This window comes from Eptesicus fuscus, chromosome 2 (assembly GCF_027574615.1).
Source record: "Eptesicus fuscus isolate TK198812 chromosome 2, DD_ASM_mEF_20220401, whole genome shotgun sequence".
NCBI classification, from domain to species: Eukaryota; Metazoa; Chordata; class Mammalia; order Chiroptera; family Vespertilionidae; genus Eptesicus; species Eptesicus fuscus.
In genome coordinates this window covers 108,813,290-108,834,975 of record NC_072474.1, presented here as the reverse complement: position 1 = coordinate 108,834,975, position 21,686 = coordinate 108,813,290, and the positions used below count along the sequence as shown (strand labels likewise).

The 21,686-nt window shown below is 47.2% G+C and overlaps 1 protein-coding gene across 1 annotated transcript; it reads left to right on the top strand.

Annotated features, from left to right (window-relative positions):
- Positions 1 to 503: 503 nt before the first annotated feature.
- Positions 504 to 19,827, top strand: LAP3 (leucine aminopeptidase 3). The gene is made up of 13 exons (XM_008150860.3): positions 504 to 636; positions 3,122 to 3,237; positions 4,585 to 4,639; positions 5,089 to 5,194; positions 6,267 to 6,426; positions 7,720 to 7,884; positions 9,341 to 9,499; positions 9,924 to 10,048; positions 11,352 to 11,440; positions 12,635 to 12,737; positions 16,886 to 16,965; positions 18,400 to 18,509; positions 19,262 to 19,827. The coding sequence occupies exons 1-13, from the start codon at positions 535 to 537 to the stop codon at positions 19,449 to 19,451; spliced, it is 1,560 nt and encodes a 519-aa protein (XP_008149082.2). The 5' UTR covers positions 504 to 534; the 3' UTR covers positions 19,452 to 19,827.
- The last annotated feature ends 1,859 nt before the right edge of the window (positions 19,828 to 21,686 follow it).

The window sequence follows — 21,686 nt, the reverse complement described above, 5'->3', positions numbered from 1 at the left end:
TGTTCCCCAGAGCCCCTCCTCCATCACCTCGCCTCATTACGTGATAGCCAAGACCCCACCCTCGCTAGGGAGCTTGGACCAGAGCCCCGCCTTTCCGATCCCCACGGCACGTGCACGCGCCCATGGCAACCTGAGTCCCAGCCACAGCCTCGTGCCCATCCCCCCCCCTCCCCGCCCCCATCACCCAGGCTTTCGGGGCCGAAACGCTAGCCCCGCCCCTTTGTACCCGCCCCGCCCCTAAGGCGCGCCCTCGCCGGCCGGCATTCTAAAGCCCCGCCCCCAAACGCCCTCCTGCCCCGCCCACTCTTTGGTATCTGCCCCGCCCCCTGAGCGCGCGCCCGCCCGCCGCCCCGGAAGCCCCGCCCCCACCGCTCTCCTGCCCCGCCCCTGCCGCCCGCCCGCCCGGCTCCTGGGTACCTGCCCCGCCTCCTGGGCGCGCGCTCGCCGCCCCGAAAGCCCCGCCCCCAGCCGCGCGCCCGCCCTCCATTCGCCACGTGCTCGCTGAAGGGCGGCGCTGGGGGCCGAGCCGAGAAGATGTTCTTGCTGCCTCTTCCGGCCGTGGGGCGAGTCGCCATCCGACGTCTGGGGGTGAAGCGGTTCTGGAGCCGAGGTTTCGGCACCGCAGACATGACGAAGGTGAGAGGCGGCGGCGGGGTCCGGGGCCGCCCCAGGAGCCCTGCCCGCGGGCGACGGGGGCTGCGGGGTGGGTCGAGGTCGCGGTGACCCCGGCTTCTGCACCAAGTTGCCAAAATGGGCACAAAAGAAGAGGTCCCTCCCTGGGCACGGCGCGGGGGTGGGGGCTGCCGAGCACCCCGCGCATCTCCAGGCTGCCCTGGAAGCGTGCTAGGGTCCGAACTCCGGGCGGGCGAGAATGGCCACAGCTGCCATTTCCTGGGCTCCCACTGTGTCTTGCCCTGCCTTCATTATTGGGTGTCGTCCTCGCAGTAACCCCGGAAAGCACGGTTCCGGTGTTGTTCCCCCCTTAGCTAGGAGGGAACCCAAGTTTGCTGAAGTGAAAGGTCATCTAAGGTCCCAGAGTTGGTCAGTAGGGCTCCCCACCCCACCGGGTCCTCCTCTGCCGAATTTGGCCGGGAAAGCCTGGGTAAACTGCCGGAGGGGTTTTGTACGGGGACACAATGCCTCTGGGGAAAAGGGCTTTGCAGAGAGACCCATCTCTGCGGGAGATTAAAAGGAGAGTGTTTCCCGGGAGGAAAAGCCTTCTTCACCTAATTGAACTCCCAAAAATTATGAGGATCGCTGTTGGGCTGTGGAGGACCTGGGAAGGGGAATGGATGGGTGGAAGGTGCACAAGATTGGGAGTCATGCTTGAGGACCAGAAATAAGCGACTGTCCCTGGAGGACTGTTCTGGAAGGGCTTGAGCTCAGGGCTCAGGCTGTGTCAGAGGGCAGGGGGACCAGACGCCTGTCCCTGCGCTTCCCAGCACCCCGCGCCGTCCTCCCCAGGTAACCATCCCCGTCCCGGCTGCAGTTCCCCACTTGGTTCCATGGAATCCCAGGAACAGCCGTCTTAGGAAAGCTAGAACCTGGAAAGGTTACCAGCACCCAGGAAGCCCATTTTCTCAGATGGAAAGGACACGGTTTGGTCGAAGTGCCAGTGTGATTTTGTGGAGAGGAGGGAGGGCTGCGAGGAAGGTGTCAGGATTCTCGCAGAGCTCAGTTGCACCCAGGCTAGTATGTCGGACCAGGTTTTTGGTTTCCTCATCGGTCAGGTGAGAAGACTGCACATTCTTTCCATCTCTCCGAGTTGCCTTCAGGCAGAAAACGTGCGTAAAGCCCTAACTTGCCGGCAAAGGCAGATAGTGATTTCTGTGTTTACAGCCTTATTTCACTTACCTGAGGCCCGAGGGGGCGAGCCGCTCAGTGTGGGGCAGGATGCTCTGCCCCTGCCCCCCTTTGAGAAGTTGCATCCTTTTCTCTTTTTCCAGTCTATGAGCTGGGCCGGAGTTCTGATTCGTATTGGCAGGTGCAGCCGTTGGCTTTCCCGGGACAGCACCCCCGCATATCTGAGATTTGCCTTTGAAGGTTGTAGGGGAGGAAAAACTTCCTTTTGCTCTCCTGGATCCTGCGGCTGGACCGAAGAATTCAACAGACATAAGATGAACAGGAGAAAAGCATACAAGTTCTGTTCGGTATCTTAGTGGATATGGGAGACTTCAAAAGGAAAATAAAGACTCCAAAGCCTTTAGGCCCCAACATGGACATGCCTTTTTAAACAGAGAATGAAAAATGGTGGGGCAGTGATAGACGAAGCGGCTTGGGCTAGGGCAGTGGTTGGCAAACTCATTAGTCAACAGAGCCAAATATCAACAGTACAGCGATTGAAATTTCTTTGGAGAGCCAAATTTTTTCAACTTAAACTTCTTCTAACGCCACTTCTTCAAAATAGACTCGCCCAGGCCGTGGTATTTTGTGGAAGAGCCACACTCAAAGGGCCAAAGAGCCAGCCGCATGTGGCTCGCGAGCCGCAGTTTGCCGACCCCGGGGCTAGGGCAGTAAATTGTGACATGGTGACTAGGAACTATGTGGGAGAGAAGGGTAATTTCAGTAGGTTTGTTCATACAGGTCCATTTTGCTGTGGACTCCCAGGCTCTGGTGATAACAATGTCCTCTTTGCTAGTAAAGGGAGAGCCCCTTTCTCCTGGGAAATTTCATGACCTGCTTTTGGGTAGGAAGCGGGAGGTCAGAGAGCCCTTCCTAGGTCTGTGTCCCGAGTACCTGCAGCTCAAAGTAATCCGACCACTTCAGCATATTGTGGAGCGGCGTGTTCTGAACCCCTCTGACCTGGTTACAGATGAAATTGCTTTTTTTAAACAAAACACCTTTCTGCTCTTGAACGTGAAGGAAGGCCCTTACGTTGTGAGAACCCTTGGGAAAGGACCACGAAGCCCCAGGATACGCAGTAATTCCCCTCTGGCTTGGGCAGGAATTGGAAACATGAGGGCAGGATGTGAGTGTAGCGGACTCCCAGCACCTGCATTTTTGGCTTTGTTCTCTCTGATGGGGACACGGTTTGCGTGGAATTATTTGCTCCTTCCGGAATTTGGGGACTCAGATTATATTCTCTCCCCGCCCCCCCCCCCCCTTTTTTTTTTTTCCTCAGGGACTTGTTTTAGGAATCTACAGCAGAGAAAAAGAAAATGATGTGCCACAGTTTACAAGTGCAGGAGAGAATTTTGATAAACTGGTGTCTGGGAAGCTGAGAGAAATTCTGAACATGTAAGTATTTGCCTACGGGATCCAGGTTTTAAAACGCCTTGAGATAAAATGGAATATTTCTTCGGTGCTCTATTGTTAGCAGATGAAAATTCTCGGAAGCGTGCGGGGCACTGTCTGCCCAGTGAAAGTGAAAGCGTGCCTCAGTATGGGTGGGTCCCCGGTTCTGGGAAATCAGGCCACTTCAGCCACATCACAGAGTTATTGTGACAGACTGACCCAGAAGGGTTTGGAAAGTACCCGGTTTCCCCAGTTGACCCTCCGGCCTCAGATTCATTTCCTCCCACCCTCATGCTATCCACCAGCTCGCCTCCCCACAGCCTCTCTTTCTTCCTTTAATTCCCCTTTGCTTATGGGAGACCTGGGTTGCTGGACTAGGTCAGAGCAGCCTAAGGGGGCTGCACCCTGCATTGCTTCTCTGGAGTTCTAGGGCTTCTCGAATGTTACAGTACATGCAGGTCGCCTGAGGGCGCGGCAAGAATGCAGGTTCTCACTCAGTAAACCGGGTGGTCCTGAGATTTTGGCCTCTTGGGTTAGCCAGCGTCTAGAGAAGGTGGGGAAACACTGGGGTTTCCTAGTCCTGAGCTGCAGGAATAGAAGTGTCAGCATAAGCCTCTGCAACTACATCTTGTTCAGATCACAGATAATTTCTTGGGTCTAATACATGTAGTCTGAATAATGATAGAAATTGTCTGATCATGGGATAACAGAATTCGCACCTCCACTTAATTTTTAGCAATCATCCACTAGCGGACAGCCTTCCCCTGTGCCTTGATTAATTCATTAATCCCAAAACTGACCTGTTAGAGCGCAGAACAGCCTGGCCTTCCTGACCGATAACTCTCAGCATTGCCACCTGGTTGGTTTGGAAATTGCCTGGTATCCCATTTGCAGATTAGCCCCCATAAGTGACCCCCCACCAAACACCCTGCAGTCAGCTCCGCCCCGAGGTTGATGTCTTTATTAAAAAGAATTAGGATTCCGCTCTCCTCTGCAGCCACGCATTGTCCATCCATGGCATTGCTTTCTGTGTTTGTTTTCAGGTAAGTTTGTGTTCAGTCTAATCTGTGTGCTAAGTAGTTTTGGAGCTAGAATTAGAAGCGCTGCACCTGAGAAATCTGGCCTGAGAAAATTCTGTATTTTGATAAAAACGTAAGTGCAGCAAATTCACAGAAGCAGCAGAGTATTTTTTTTTTAATTTAAATTTTTTTTTATTTTTAGCAGCAGAGTATTTTAATAATGCTAAATGTATGCAGATGAAAATTCTCGGAAGCATGCTGAGCACTGTATATATCACTTCTCAAAGGAACAGAGCAAACTCATATTTTAAACAACTATTTCTTGTTTCAGATCTGGACCTCCGCTGAAAGCAGGCAAAACCCGAACCTTTTATGGTCTGCATGAGGTATGAGATGAAGATAGATTTGGCAAACCCTTAATGAGCACCTACTAGATGCCAAGGACTGTGATTGCATGGCCGGGCAGAAAATGCATCGGATTGTGTGCATTGTTCTGTCCTAGTATTAAGCCTTACGTATTGTTTAAGTTTGTATAGAGGTGACTTGCTGTCAGAAAGTATCACCTCTCTTGTATCGCTTTATCTGTTTTTTTGTTCTGTTGTGGGAGTTGGGGCACTCTTACATAGAATTATTTGCAGGATTATCCTCAGCCTCTATTTTTCAAACACACGTTATAAAATTTAAACGAAGTACAGGACTCAAAAAACCCAGCAACCAAATTTGATGCTGATTTTTCCATGTGCTAAGGTTATGGCAGTTGACCTCAGAGAGCATTCCCTGTGGAAATGAATGCTTTAAAGATATAAAGTGCTGATTTTGTGTGTTTCCGGAACAGGACTTCTCCAGTGTGGTGGTGGTTGGCCTCGGCAAAAAGGGGGTTGGCGTGGATGACCAGGAAAACTGGCACGAAGGCAAAGAAAACATCAGAGCGGCAGTTGCAGGTTATTTTCCTTTTGAGGTTTAACATTGGTGGAGATTTCTAAGGACCTACTCTTTAAGATTACTCTGTCTCCCCTCTTTTGGTCCCCTGACCATCACCACCCCTACCACGTTCACAGAGAAATAACTCATCTGCATACGCAGTTTCCCTTACCCAGCATGCTCGGCCTTATATTAGATACAAATAGTTAGCTTATGGAATTTTATTTTTCTATTTCTTTAGCTTGTGTTTGGAGGTTTCACGGCCATTTGTTCGCTCCCACAGTATGGACCTCAGAGGTTCGATTTTACTAGAAAGCTCTGGTGTGTGGATTTTCCCCCTTTTCTAATGCAACTCTGGTGTTGCCCAACTTTGAGCCACACAGAGTCATCATATTTACAAATCAGAGAAAATGGACACAGAGTGTGGGGTGCTTGTTTATCCCTAGTTGACAAAGGCCCCAGCTCCTCGTGGGGCTGGTTTACCGTTGAGGAAGGTGCCATTGAGTCCCTGCGGAGCTGAGGGTCAGGACGAGGCCCCGCCGCAGACGCTGGTTAAGATGCTGTGAGCAGCCTTGCTGGGGCGGGGAGAATTGGCTCCATCGGTCTTTGGCCCCCCGGGTATCATATATGCTTGTTCAATTTACTTTCAAAGTTCATGGTGACTGATGATGTCATACCTTTGATTTGGGAGTTTTTGCTGACCTGGTCTTAATAATAGACTTCGCCCAGTCCCTTGGATAGAATTTCCATCTCATCACTTGGTCATTTTTAATCTGGCAAGTTCCTGGTGATTCGGATACTTGGCTTCACCAGGAAATCCTGGTGTTTCAGAAGTAATACTAGTTAGTAATCAGAGTAGCTCTGTGAGGAGCCAGACCAGTCATTTTATCCGTCAGCCTGTCCTCCCTGATCTCTAAGGTGTGTGCGCACCCTCATTTTATCTCAGAGGCGATGGAGGCTCACAAAGGTCAAGTGTCAGAGCTGGGATTCGAGGCCCAGTCCTGCTGTTTTCTCGGCACACCGCACCGTGCCTCTGCTATGCAAGTTGTCTCTGACTGACTCCGATTTTCTGGTTCCTCTGTCCTTACGAAGCGGGGTGCAGGCAGTTTCAAGACCTGGAGGTCTCTTCCGTGGAGGTGGATCCCTGTGGCGACGCCCAGGCGGCTGCGGAAGGGGCAGTGCTCGGTCTCTACGAGTATGACGACCTGAAGCAGAAGAAGAAGGTGGTCATATCGGCGAAGCTGCATGGAAGGTGAGGGAACAAACCAAGATCGGGTTGCATTCCCCGTGTTCTGACAGCGGGGCCTCTTGGATAGGAGCTGCCTGCCCTTCAGTATCAGGCGCTGCTGCGTGGCCTGTCTGCAATCTCCGCCGTCACCGTGGCCATTTTAAGAGTCTGGTGCCCGTCCCCGCGTTCTGCTCCTGGCTTTCGTCATATGCGTGTCCCCCCCATGACCCCCTGGGCCCCTCCATCCTTGCTGGTTACTAGGAAACCACACCAGGTTGGCTCCCCAAAGAGGGAGGGAACAAGAGGCCAGGTCCCAGCGGGTTCCCATTTCACCAGCACCTGCTGGCACTGTGCTCAACACCAGAGCTACACACATGAAGGGAGGCAGTCCTGGCCCTCGTCTCCTGGAAAAACTCGCCTTTCAGGAGATTTATTGAGAACCTTCCACCTTCCAGCTCTTGTGGGTTTTGGGGAACAAGGTCCCTGCGGTCAGGAACAGACCGTGTGAGCCCTTCAGGGGATGGTGCTGTGGAGTGGGGATCCTGGTGGGTGGCAGCTATGCCGTCGCGGTTAAGAGTGAGGGGTCTGCAGCCCATCAGCCTGGCTCCCCCACTTACTGGCTGGCACCTCCGCTAAGTGCCCGAAGTCTCGGTGCTCCGTGCTCACTTGCTTAGTGGCATCGTGATTCCGATTTCATAGGGCTCGTGACGATCGAAAGGCACAGCTGGCGAGTAAACCCAATCGATGAGCTCTTGTTCTCGCCATGCCGCTCACATGCATTCCTGCTGTGCACAGGAAGAGCTGGGGTCGAAACATGGCCACATCTTTGCTCTGTCAGAGCTGATTCTTGCCCTCTGGAGGGCTGGCGTTCAGAGGTTCAGAGCCCTTCCCAGGCAAAAATTGGACAGATGGGCCTTCAGATCCCCATCAGCATTGAGCGGTACGCCCTCTACAGTTAGCACTCGGGGCGGCGACACTCCTGATGCAGAGGAGGGGGACAGAATGGCTTTGCTGTGGAAACCTCTGTCATCAGCTTGTGTGGTGGATCAGGGCCTCCAGAGCCCTTAGTCCAACCCCTTCTTTATGCTGAGGATTCTGGGGTGACATGCTCGCCCGGATCTCCCAGCTCGCACAGTGGAGGCCGTGTTTTCTAGCTCTTTTGCACCGCACCGTCGGCCACTGTGGGTCAGACGCCGGACAGTGAGTCCGGCCCCCCGGGTCCACCGCCTGTGCAGGCTTCCTCTTTCTTTTACAAGCTGCGACATGTCAGTGTCTCCAGAAGTTGTCTGACAGTGACCCCGTGCTTCCTTCCGCCAGCGGCGACCTGGAGGCCTGGCAGAAAGGGGCCCTCTTTGCTTCCGGGCAGAACCTGGCACGCCAGTTGATGGAGACGCCTGCCAATGAGATGACGCCAACCAGATTTGCTGAAGTCATCGAGAAGAATCTCAAAAGTGCTAGTAGTAAGACAGAAGTCCACATCAGGTAATTCAGGATGATGTCTCTGACTCACGGGACGCTACAGCCAGGAGGAGCAGGGGTGCAGAGACCCCCCGGGAAACCACAAGGCTTGTGGCGGAGCAAAGGGCAGCCGGCAGGGGCAGGTGGGCGTAGTCTGACCCATCAAACCAGACACTGCGCCAGACCCAGTCGGGTGCAGGCGTGTACACAGTGCTTCCAGAGGGCAGCACTTTCATAAAACATCCACGGCTGAGTCTGTGATTAAAAGTCCCCACGTGATGCAGCCTTGCTGCTTTTGAAGTGATTTTTTTTATTGCCATACCTCCCATTTTTATATTCTTCTTTAATATATTGGTATTGATTTCAGAGGGGAAGGGAGAAGAAGAGATAGAAATATCAGTGATGATAGAGAATCATTGATGGGCTGCCTCCTGCACGCCCCCTATTGGGGATTGAGCCCACAACCCGAGCGTGTGCCCTGACCCGGAATTGAACCTTGACCTCCTGGTTTATAGGTCGACGCTCAACCACGGAGCCACACTGGCTGGCCCATTTTTATGTTCTTTTCCCTCTGAAATTCAGTGGCCACCTCTCCGTAACGCAGTCCTACTTTAATAGTTTCAACAAGTAGATAAGCAGTCCAGAGGAGCGTTCCTTGGATGTGGCGGCTCTGGTCGGCCTGAAGGAGTGTAGGATTTCTCGGCCTAGTTACGGTGGACAGAAGGCAGCACAGAGCCCTTTTGTACCCAGAAGAAGAGCGATGCGGCCTCTGCGGTCTGATTGGCACGCAGGACTGTTCCCATTCTCTTACCCTGTGGGTCCTGTGCTTGTGAAGTAATAAGTAATTAGTTTCTCTGCTGCAATCAGACATCTGGAACTGGGATTGAAACCGTGAGAAATAGTGTGACGACACGGAAAAGACTAGATTCCAGCAATTGTAAAAACAGAGAGAGGATATATTTATATAAACAGAAACAGTAAAGTATAGCTTTGCTCTTGTTTTTTTTTTGTTGTTGTTGTTGGTTGATTGTTTTTGTCTTTTTTTAGAAATACCAAAAAGTAAAGCAGTGGACTCCTTAACTACCTTTAAGTACCCTTTATGGTCTCAGAGCCTTATCTTTACACTAAAACTTTAAAAATATGTGAGTAGGTTGGGGGGGGGGAATCAAGTAATTTTTTACTGACTATGCATTATTATCTGACATTATATTACGTACCAGGAATGAATTCTCTTAGTAATTCTGTAGGTAATCTTTTGATGGAGGTATAATTGACCTAATTTTATAGATGAGGAAACAGACTCAAACAAGTAATTTGCCAAAAAATGAGAGCAACTAGGACATGTTAATCGAAGCACTGATGTATGTATATTTTAACAGCTTAGACATTAGACTTTGTTAAACTTGGATGAGCTTTTTCTGAGTTATTTTGAAATAGAGACAACAAAGTGTATTTACCTTTTTCCCTTTCTACCCTGTAGACCCAAGTCTTGGATTGAGGAACAGGAAATGGGATCATTCCTAAGTGTGGCCAAAGGGTCCGATGAGCCTCCAGTCTTCCTGGAAATCCACTACAGAGGCAGCCCCAATGCAAGCGACGCCCCTGTGGTGTTTGTTGGGAAGGGAATTACCTTCGACAGGTAGGTCTTTACTGTGTCTGTGCTTTGTGTTTTGGCGAATGTTTTGCATGCACTTGTGTTATTTGGTGTATGGTTCGCTTCAGAAGCATAGTGTTTGGTCATCTCGTATCTGTTCACTTTCTTTTTCTGTTTATTTTTTATATTTTTTTCATATATGTTCACTTTGAATGTGTTAAGCTGCCATTTATAAAATGTTTACTGTGTATTAGAGACTCTGTGAGGCATTTTACATATATTAGCCCTGACCTTACCTCTAGGAGGCAGGCACTGTAGTTCAGATTCTCGATTTAGAAATTTGAATTTTCTCTGCAGGTAGATGGTGCTTTTGTGTGGTAGCTAACCCTCTGTGTATGGACTCTTTTTTAAGACAGTGAGTGGCCCTCTTCTTTGTGTTAACATTGCACGTTGTCCTTTCCCCCCATAGTGGTGGCATCTCCATCAAGCCTTCCGCAAATATGGACCTCATGAGGGCTGACATGGGAGGAGCTGCCACCATCTGCTCAGCCATCGTGTCCGCCGCCAAGCTCAGCCTGCCCATTAACCTCATCGGTGAGTGGGCAGGGTGGAGGGGGTGAAGGGCGGTGTCCTGGAAACCAGTCAGTGGTAGAACTGACATAACACACATGGTTTCCTCGTAGCCAAACAGATCAAGAAACGGTTTTGAAATAGCTTTTCATCAAGCAGAAGCTATTTAGCTGGAGTAAGTCTTACCTGAACTGATTGAGTTAACTGTATTTTGCAATCATGGGCTGTAACTAGAATTGATCTGTTTTACTTCTGCAAAAGGTGGTTAGCAGTCAGGGGCACATCAAGTCAAGTTTGTGCTTTCCTCCAGCAGAAAATGCCCAGTCGTCAGGGTGGAAGGACATGGATGAATCATTTAGTGATTACAGCATAGGGTTGTGGCTGATTAAATGCCACGATACACAGAAAATGCTTGAAACTGAAAAAGGGCTCTGTGCACGCAGCTCTTTGTGCAGTACAGGATGCCGGAAACAATGCTGGGAGTCTGCCGTGTTTCAGGGAAGGGGGAGGAGGGGAGACCTGCCCAGTGTATCACCTCCATAGCACGGAAGTTAGAATGGGGATCCAGGTCTGTCTGACATCCCTCAGCCCCCTTTAATATCATAGTCGCCTTTTTTTTCTTTTTTTGCCAAACTGTAAGTAGCAGACATCCTGACTTGTCACCCCTGAATACTTCAGCATGTGTCTCTCAACAAGGACATTCTATGTAATGACAATATCATTATTATTTCCAAAGATTGATACAGCAACCTAATTCAAATTTCCCAGTTGTCTAAAAATTGTTCATTGTGTGTGTGTATATATACACACACCTATTTATTTTTTGAGAACTAGGAGCTAGAGAAGGCTCACACATTGCCTGTGGTTGCCATGTCTCTTTAGTTTTCTTTAATCTAGAACCCTAACCTGCCCTTTGTTCCCTCTTTCATGACATTGGTGGTTTTGAAGGGTCCAGGCTTGTCTCAGGATGTTCCAGGATTTGGGTTAATTTGGTTGTTTCATGATAGAGTCAGGGTAGGTGATGTGTTCTTCTGTTGCTGATGCGTATGTCACTTGGGTCATGGGTGATGCTACATTTGATCACTTGGTTAAGGAGATATGACCTCCTTAGAAGCCTGCAAGTTAGAGTAGATCAGAGTCCTTTTCATGGGTTTTTCTAAAGATATAATTTACCTGCAAATACATCAAAGTAACGGCTGTAGATGAATGACAGAATTTAAGAGTGGCATGGCAGGCCTCCGATGGCCCACCAGGGGCATCTCTCCTGTGGGTGGCATATTTAGACCCAGCACATTCCACGGTCCTTCATTTATTTTTTTCCTAATAGGTTTGGCCCCTCTTTGTGAAAACATGCCCAGTGGTAAGGCCAACAAGCCTGGAGATGTCGTTAGAGCCAAGAATGGAAAGACCATTCAGGTTTGTAAATGGAAGACACAGCCCCCTCCCCATTCTGGCGTTCCTAAGGGAACCCCCAGCAGCCACACAAACACACCGTGAATGGGTGCAGAGTGCAGACTCCATGTAGCGGGGAGGTGTCTTCATTTCAAGAGGCTTTTCATGCAAAGTGAAAAGTATTTCTTTACGGGAATTCTAAGAATGTTTTCCTACCGTATTCCTTCTACATCCTGTCAACTATACACACAAATTACCATGAATTTGCAGCGAGCCCCACAGAGCACAGCAGAGCAGTGAAAGTGTGGCTGTTTTTTAATGCACCTGTGCCATGATCTACTCTCTCCATGTAGGTGTCGGGGGTGGGGGGGGAGAGCAGGGGAGGACACTGTCCTGAGTCACAGGCACTGCACTCCTGGGCACATGGGTGTACACACGCTAACCATAACCATGGGGCCTTTTTGAAAGAGGGAAACCTGGTATATGTAAAGTTGCTGAAGCAGCAGAGTTCTCGGGTTTGGAGGTTCAGGCTGCCACCTCGCTGTAATTTTCTTAAAAACTTCAGCTTATTTGTTTTCGGAAATCCTGAAATCTTTACCCCTTCTCTTAGAAACTGGTTGATATATCGGACCAGACACTTTGTATTGATTTCAGCTTCCAAAGTCATCAGCTCTGGTACAGGGGTTATTAACTTACTAGAGGCCTGGTGCACAAAATTCGTGCGGGGGGTGTGTGTCCCTCAGCCCAGCCTGCACCCTCTCCAATCTGGGACATCCCTCTCACAGTCCGGGACTGCTGGCTCCCAACTACTCGCCTGCCTGCCTGCCAGCCTGATTACCCCCTAAACACTCCCCTGCCAGCCTGATCGATTCCTAACTGCTCCCCTTCCGGCCCGATCCCCCCAACTGCCCTCCCCTGCTGGCCCGATTGCCCCAAACTGCCCTCCCCTGCCAGCCATCTTGTAGTGACCATCTTGTGACCACATGGGGGTGGCCATCTTGTGCGAGGGCGTGATGGTCAATTTGCATATTACCTCTTTATTATATAGGATATTTGCTCTTCAGATTAATCATATGCCTTATTCTAACTGAAGTAGAAGCATGTTTTTGATGCTCAGTGAAAAGCATTGCACCAGCTCTTTCTCACTTTTGATGTGAGTGTCTAGGTTTGATATTCGTACTTGTGCTAGCTAACTCTTTTTTACCTTCCTCTTTGCAGGTGGATAACACCGATGCTGAGGGGAGACTCATCCTGGCCGACGCGCTCTGTTACGCGCACACCTTTAACCCAAAGCTAATCATCAATGCCGCCACCCTAACAGGTCAGACAGCCTGCTCTCCCTGCCTTTGTGTGAAGAACGTCTCCTGTGATGATGCAGAGCACACGCTGTGCTCAGGGCAGGGTTTGCTGAAGTTTGCATTCAGAGATCTTTCACCAGCGCAGTTGTGTGGCAGTTGTAAACTGCTTTAAACATGCCAGACTGTAGCTTTAAAACAAGAAATAACAAGTGGGTCAGATCAGCCCTTCCAGAGTGACATCTAAAAATGATACTGAGTCGTTTTGTTATGATGACCATTTGATACAGATCTGAAAAGATAAATCCCAAAATCAATAGTTTTTTTTTTAATTAATCATGATGTGTCTGATGGCACTGAGCTCTCTGAACTTTTTGTACTAGAGGTTATATGGAAATAAAGACATTGGGAGGGGCGGGTAGTAAGATCCTCATTTAATGGAGGCAGGGCTGCGTGTTGTGAAGCAGGTTGGCTTTAAGGCTTACCCAGGGTGACTCCCAGCTGTGCCCCTTACTAGGCCGTCAGCCTTGGGCAAGTTACTTGACCCCTTGAGCATCAATACCTGAGGGCACCTTTGTTTGCGGAATTGTGAAGGATCAATACCTGAGGGCCCGTCTGTTTGCAGAGTTGTGAAGACTGGAGGGAGTTTTGGGCAAGCCCCTTTAATATAGCGCCCACATAGTGGGTAAATTCCTGAGGGGCTGACAGCGGGCCTGGCCTTACTGCAGAAACCCTGTGTTCATAATCTTTCATCCAGCAGTTCTCTTTCTGGGGATTCATTCCATCTGTGCCTCTTTTAGGATTAACATTCAGATCATTTTTCATCCTTTGTTCTTGTTCTTCCCCTGGTCACGTGAGCCTTTACTTTAGCAGAGCTCTTCACCATCTGTGTGCGTCTGGCAGTGGTGCACGGATGTACTGCTGAGTCCTTTTTAAAGCTGGCATTATATTATGTAACTTCCTGGTCTTTGTTTCCCTGTTCAGTTCAGCCAACACTTCAAGCTGAATGATGGAGGTGCTGGGGTGGGTGTTAGGGGGCCGTGATGAGGTGGGTGGTAATACATTTTTCTGTAAATGAGGAATCACAGCCCCCGTTTTTTTCCAGCCTGAGGGTTTGAGAAGGTCTGAAAGTTGGCCCCAGGTAACTAAGGGCAACCTAATGGGTGAGCCCTCAGATCTCCCTGGCCATTGCCTTGGCTGAAGGCTGTGTATAATTCACTTCAGTGCCCCAAGTACTCACTGAGCTCCTTGTAAGTTTGAACTGGGGTCAAAGGGGAGAATGAGAAACAGTTTCCAACCCCGAGTTCATGGCAGAAGGAAGTACATAGTCTTTAGAGAGAGAGAATCTGATTTTTAAACTTGCTTTCTTCTTAATAGCATGCAACTTTGGACAGTTACTTCATCTGTAGAAGAGGTATAATAGCCCCTTGTTCATAGAGGGGTTTCTGAAGTATATCTAAATTCTGAAGTATATCTAAAGTCCTGGTCCCAGTTGGATCATCCTATGTATTAAAGAGCTAATATGCTAATTAAACCTAACAGCAGAACAACTGTCTGGACGACCTTCCGGATGAAGCTGGGGCTGCAAGGGCCAGCCGAGGCAGCCAGGGCTGGGAGGGCCGAGCCCCTTGCACAAATTTCATGCATTGGGCCTCTAGTATTAAATATCAAGTTATCGTTTTCTATTCCTTTAAGAAAACATATCATGTTCTTGTTTGAGGTTAGTGCTTATCTTTCTTTTTATTTTTGCTTTTTAAAAAAAATATTTTTCAAATATATTTTTATTGGCTTCAGAGAGGAAGGGAGAGGAAGAGAGAGATACAAACATCAATGATGAAAAAGAATTATTGATCGGCTGCCTTCCGCACACCCCACTTGATCTGGGACCTTGGGTCCTCTCACCCTGGCATGTGCCCTGACCAGGAATTGAACCTTGACCTCCTGGTTCACAGGTTGATGCTCAACCACCAAGCCACACCAGCCGGGTGAACATTTATTACAGTATATGGTTTAATTGTTCTATTTTATTATTAGTTACTGTTCTTAATCTCTTACTATGCTTGATTTATTGATTAGACTTTGAAATAGGTATGTACATATAGGAGAAAACATAGTATATATAAGATTTGATACTATCCATGATTTCAGGCATTCAGTGGGTGTCTTAGAATGTCTCCCCTCAGATAAGGGGGGAGGATAAGAGCATAGTGCTTATCTTTCTCTGAGACATTTAAACACTGATGCAAAACTTTTGGGGTGGATAGGAATGTTTTGAGGACAAATGTATAAGTATGGAAAAACCACTGACTTCAAAACTAAAGCATTAATGAGTGTGTGTGCCCAAGTCACGTAGGCAGGGATTAGCCAACACCTGTCATAGTAACGGGTATGCAGCGGGTACATATTTAACTGTTAGTGGCTGGGGTTAGCGGTGGGTCAGAGCAGATGGGAGGCGACTGGGAGTGGCAGTCACAGTTCCTCTCACTGACAACTGAAGTTGCAGGTGCCCAGCATAAGCAGCGGAGTTAAAAGGGGCGTGGGAGCCTGTGCAGCTGGGGATTTGGAGAGCTGGGAGGTCAGGCACCTTGTCTGAGAAGCACTGGGATCTGACGGAGGCAGCATCACCGAGTGGAAGAGGGAGGGAAGGAAGCGCATCCCGGCAGCTAAGGGCACACGTGTGTGGGGGCTCACGGGGGGAGCAGCGGTGAGTGGGATGGAGAAGAGCACATTTTGGCTGGGGCGTGCGGTGGGTGACCCATGAGGCCGACGTGTTGGCTGGCCTTGGCATGTTGCAGGGTTCTGTCCTGAGCCAGTGCAGCAGGAAGTACGGAGAGTGTTACACATGCAGACAGTAAGGTGACGTTTGTGCCATAAAAGGGACCCTCCCCGCAGTGTCAGAGCGGATTGGAGAGGGCCAGTAGGCTGGTGAGCCGTGTGTAGTTGACTTTGGTGGATGTGTAAGTGTGTGTGTTAAGGATGAATATTACAGTATCTACGATTGGCTTCAAAATCTGTTGGGTATGGGGTGTAGATGAAACAAGTCTGCTTATGAGTTGATGATGTTGATGCTAGCTAATGGGTACCAGTGTGTTCATTATGGTATTCTTTTTACTTTGTGTATATTTGAAATTTTCTACAAAAGACTATTATCATAATCTAGAGGTATATGATGGTCGCAGTCGTGGTGGAGGGAAGTGAACATAGGTTTGAGAGAATTGGGAGGTAAAGAGTAACAAACCCGAAAGAACAAATGACCCAAACAGACCCAAGTTGAAAGTGTCCTGCAGAATCTCAGGTTTTTGCATAGGGTCACCACGTCAAAATAGTGATTTGTTTTAAATTGTCAATTGTTTGCAATTTCCTCTATGAACTAATTAGTAATGTAATTTACTTGTGATTTCTTCGAACAAACGTACAATCCAACATCCTGAAGGCACAAGGGTATCTGACACTGAAGGGCTGCTTGCTTCCCTGGAGACGGTTTCATCACTGTGGTGCTGTGTGGTCAGTGACAGTAACCACATTCACAAAATGAAATGATGGCTCTAAACTTTATTTCTGAAATCAGCCAATGGGACATAGCATTGTTGGAGAAGAAAACAAAGATGAAGCGAATGAATATGAGAAAATAATAACAGACTTCTTAAAAAGATGCATCAAACTCTTATAGCAGATACTTACTGAGATGTGCTTTGAAATACTGAAAAATGAGAGATGCCTAAGTATCCAAGAATAAGTAAATTTTGATATTTCTACCCAGTGGACTTTTGAAATCATTAAAACTACTTTCAAACATTTGTTTATAAAAGGAATGAATGTTTAAAGCATAAAAGGAAGAACATGTATTTGGACATAGACAGTGTGGTCTTAATTATGGTTTTCTTTAAGTTTAGAAAAAGTCTGAAAGGAAGTATTAAAAAATGTGACGGTTATCCCTGAGATGGGGTTATTGGTGATATTTAATATTATTTCCTTTTTTGCATTTTTCTCTAATAATTGAAGGTGAATTATGGCTTGAGAAACTGGAAAGATAGTGTAAGGATTTCCTAAGGTTATCTATTTTTGGAAATGAGGGAGACATTTAATAGGGTTAGAGCTAAAGTTTTGGTGGGAGTAGCAGAGAGACCCATCGTGTGAAGAGACGGAACACTGACCCAAAGTGTGTGTCTTACAGGTGCCATGGACATAGCTTTGGGCTCTGGCGCCACTGGGGTCTTTACCAATTCATCCTGGCTGTGGAACAAACTATTTGAGGTAGGAATAATACACAGAGACCTAAATTGTGGAGATGGTTACTCTAGCCTTAGAATGATCAAGTTCTTCAACCACTGTGTTAGAGTGATTTTTATGCTGTAGATTTGCCTTTGAATCGAAAATTGGATTCATTGTGCTTTGGGTTTTCTATAAATGTCTCAAAATAATGGGTATGATACCACCCTCATCCTCTCCTCCAGTAGCCTCACAGTGATGTGACAGTGACTCCCAAAATACCATGGCCATAGAGTCTCTGAGGTAGAAAAGGTAATGAGGGCAGCTTTGTAAAGGAAGGAGTGGCCTTTAATGAATGAGTGTCATGAGCAAAGCAGGCAAGCATATAAACAGGGCTCGCCTGGCCCAGGAGTCGGGGTGATAAGGGTGATAAGGATGCCTCCAGCTGCGGTGTCTGTGCCTCCTCTGTGCCCTTCACAGCCAGCCTCTCCCAACAGCTGTCTCCTGTCACCACCAACCCCGTCCGGCCCCAGGCTTTCACTCACTGCCATGAGCTTTCCCTGCCAGCCCACTCTGTTAGCCTCGCTTAGACTGTCTAGAGGCCGCATTTGACGGACCTTTTGGTGACACCCATCTTGGCTTCTGTGATCATCTCTGGTCCCTTTCTTCACTCACTTCTTTTTCAGCCTCCTTTGCCAGTGTTTTCCTTTGGTGGGTGTACAGTCACGGGCCACCTGCCCTTCTTACTGTTCACAGTCCGTACTGGAAGCTCATCTATTCCGTGGCTTCAGCTCGCCCCTTCGCTGATTAGTCCCCTCTCTCTCCTGAACTCCAGGCCCTGCATCCACTTGGCTACCAGACAGCTCTATGTGGCACCTCATTCTTTCAACAAGTAACTGTGCCAGTAGGGAGCAAATACAAAATGTCCCTGACTACATTCTTGATGTTGGTTTAAGGTCCTAACTTTTCACCCTAAACTGCTTCCTTTTCATCTCTGTCTTCTCCCCATTTGTGAATTCCTCCCCACCCCCCACCCCCGTGATATCAGCTCAGTTGTCTCCTTCCAGGCTGGGCCATGGGCCTCCCCTCTAGCCTCCCATGCATCCAGTGTCTCTATCTTAGCACCCACGACACTGTCAGGTTTTTTTTAAATATGTAGGCAGTTTTGAAAAGAATCAAAGTGGTATGTGCAACATTATTTAAATAACTGAGACCCTTAATATTAGTTTGATATTAGCAAATGCCCTAAAAATTTGTGAGATTGTTTTATAACATACTTGTTTCTTCTAATAATTCTTAAGTAAATGTCTTAATTAATAACAAAATGATTCTGGAACTTGCTATGTAGCTTGATGCTTTAGAGTAATAGGTCAGAACAGCTCTTTTCTTCCTGCATTGAACATCCCACATTGAGGGCCATGTTTACCCAAACCCTTACTTCATCCACTCTTCCAACTCTTGTGCCTGTTCCTTCTTTAGGCCAGTGTTGAAACAGGGGACCGTGTCTGGAGGATGCCTCTCTATGAACATTATACAAGACAGGTTGTAGACTGCCAGCTTGCTGATGTGAATAACATTGGAAAATACAGGTATGTAAATAAGCTATAAAAGTGCATTTAAAAAAAAAAAGTGCATTGTCCCAACCAGCATTGGTTGCCAGAATGACCATTTTCAATTTTAGTTCTGGTCACAAAAGGTTTAACTCTCCAATTTTCTTTGGCAGTAGTGCTCATAAGCACTAATTTCTAATGTCTTTAATTTTAAGGCATTTCCCAATTGGCTCTCAAAATTTTGCATATTTTCAAATGTAAAGGTCATTTTTGACAGATGATAAGGGAAAGAGTTGGATAATATAGGAACTCTTTACCTTGGGAAAAGGGAATCGGGAATTTACCTTTTACTGCTTAAAGCTATATCGAAAGCCCTGGCCGATGTGGCTCAGTTGGTTGGAGTGTCATCCTTACACCAAAAGGGTGCAGGTGCGATTCCTGGTCAGGGCACATACCTAGGTTTCAGGTTTGGCCCTCGGTTGGGGCACATTTGAGAGGCAACCAGTCAGTGTTTATCACTTGGATGTTTCTCCCTCTGTCGCTCTCTCTCCCTCTCTCCCTTCCTCTCTATAAAATCTATAAACGTATCCTCAGGTGAGGATTTAAAAAAATTAAAGCTATGTTTGAAGATAAATATCTGGAAGTGATTTCTGGGTTAACTTCTGAATAGGTCTCATAAGCTTGACTTTAGCTCTCTGGTCATAGACTCTACTTAGTAGCAAGAATGGAGGATCTTAATAAAATGTTCTGTGCACATTTAGATGAAGTAACAACCATTTCTGTCTTTTCAGATCCGCAGGAGCATGCACAGCTGCAGCGTTCCTGAAAGAATTTGTGACTCATTCGAAGTGGGCGCATTTAGACATAGCAGGTGTGATGACCAACAAAGATGAGATCTCGTATCTGCGGAAAGGCATGACCGGGAGGCCCACGAGGACCCTGATAGAGTTCCTGGTTCGGTTCAGTCAAGACAGTGCTTAGTTCAGATACTGTAAAACTCCTTCATTCCATCTTACATGGGCAGTTGAGCTTCAAAATATTCTGCAATGGATGAAAATCTTTTAAAAGGAAAAAAGGATGATGTTTAAAAATGTAGAACAAAATGAAATTTGTATGCCTTGATTTGTTTTCTCATTTTTATGCAGAGATTTAAAATTGTAAAGCTAGTATCTTGCTTGGAAAACATTTTTAAGATATCCTATATATGATGGTTGAATTTTTAAAAAACTACCTAGTCACTTTTCAGAGTATATGTTTTTAATTGAGGAGCAAAATTGTATTTCAGATTTGTGACGCCAGGAACATGAGTTACTGTGAAGTTGTCAGAAACAATAAATCCAGCCTTTTGTGCTCCTTGGATTGGCTTTGGTGTTTCTTTATGGGTTACTGCTATAAACCCAGTGCTGACTGTAACATAACCCATCTCTTTGGGCTTTGTTATGTGAACTAAGTAAGTTGAGGCACAGTGAAAAGGGTATTATCTCAATGTGAATCATCACTTTAGGGTGCTCAATGGTGAGCTTATCAGTTTGTGATGAGGTACTATCATCCCCATAGAACAGATGAGGAAAACGAGGCACAGAGAGTGTTAGTAACATGCCAAGGAGGTCACAAGCTAGGAAGTGGGGAAGCAGAGATTAAAACCCAGGCAGAATGCTTTCTTTCAGTTCGGTGATTTGAATGAATGTGGAATTCATTTGAAATACTGAAATGAGAAACGAGACCATAAAAGGGACTGTCAATGGGTAAACTCTGTGCTTACGACCTGGGACTGCAGCCCATCAAAAACATCCCATTGGTGCAGATTTTGAAGACAGCTTTCCTGTTTTATTTTGGCAGGAGGTGAATCAAATTACCATGAACAGGATGTGTGCTTTTTTTCTTTTTTAAGACTTTGAGAAGTTTGTCAGGAAAAGCTGTTTATGGAGTTATTTTTAGTATTTTAAAAACTCGACATCTAAGGTGAAGTTATGTGTCTAAACTGGTTTGCAGACAGGGAATAGAAATGGCCATGCATAGTCATGCTATTAGAATTAAAACAAGGCAGTAAAGGTCTTCCACCAGGTATCCATGTCCTGAAAGGTGGAACTACCGGCTTGTGAAAAGAAACTAAAATCATTTAGATTCCTTCTGGGTGATTCAGAAGGCCAGGCAGCAATATGATGGAAGGCTTTCTATCAAAGGCGTTTTAGAAATAAAAGAACAGTGGAACTCCTGTGTTTACTACAGTGTGGGATACAAAAAGCTAGGCATAGCCCTGGATTCATGTGCTTATCTAATCTGGTTGATGCCCATGCATCTAGCTGCCAGGTATTTCACAGACCTTTGGCTGATCCTCAGAGGCAGGTGGTATCTGAATCGGTTTCAGCGAGGACTAGGCATGGCTGTGGAGAGCAGCAAATCCAAAGCAGCAGTGGTTTAGAACAATAGTGTTAAAAGGTGGTTGAAAAAGGGAATCCAAAACTCAAGCAGCCCCACAGGCTGGAATTGTGCATCACCCCCACGGCCTCAGGCTCCCTCAGTCCCAGGTGGCTGCTGGGACTGAAGGCTGCATGAAGATGAGGAAAGGGGTGGAAGGAGCAGGGATGAACATATTTTAAGGAGCTTTCACTCAAGTCCCACATAACATGCTTAGATCATCAACCAGAGTAAGTGATGTTATGCCAGGGATTTGGGGAGATGAAGATTAGCTGATGAAGGAAGGGGAAAAGAGGACAAGAGACTGGTAACTAAGTCTCTGTGACACCATTGCAGAGATGAGGAAACTACATCTAGTGACTTGCTAATGTTTGTGAACTAGAAAGTAGAAAAAAAGGTTAGAACCCAGATCGATGGATCCTCAAAGCCCAGCATCTGCAACCCAGCACGTGGCCTTGAAAACAAGAAACCATTACTGAATATAGTGCAGTATCTAAGCCCTTGCTATAAAGGAACAGTGCACATTGTAAGGGCAGGTACCAGGTCTCTCTTACTGTATCTCTGCTTATAGTACAGGAGTGTCAATATTGGTTGAATGGTTGAGAAAGGACAATGGTATGATAAATGAATTTGATAAAATCTTGGCAGTTAAAAGGTTTTAAGATTACAGTGGAGTAAATAAAAAATGCCCTTAACCTGCATGGCTACAGAAACAGGAAGTGTTGCTGTTTTGAAGAATTTAATCCAGCAAACGTTTACCCTGTGCTTAACCAGCTTAACATTGTAGAAGGTGGTTCG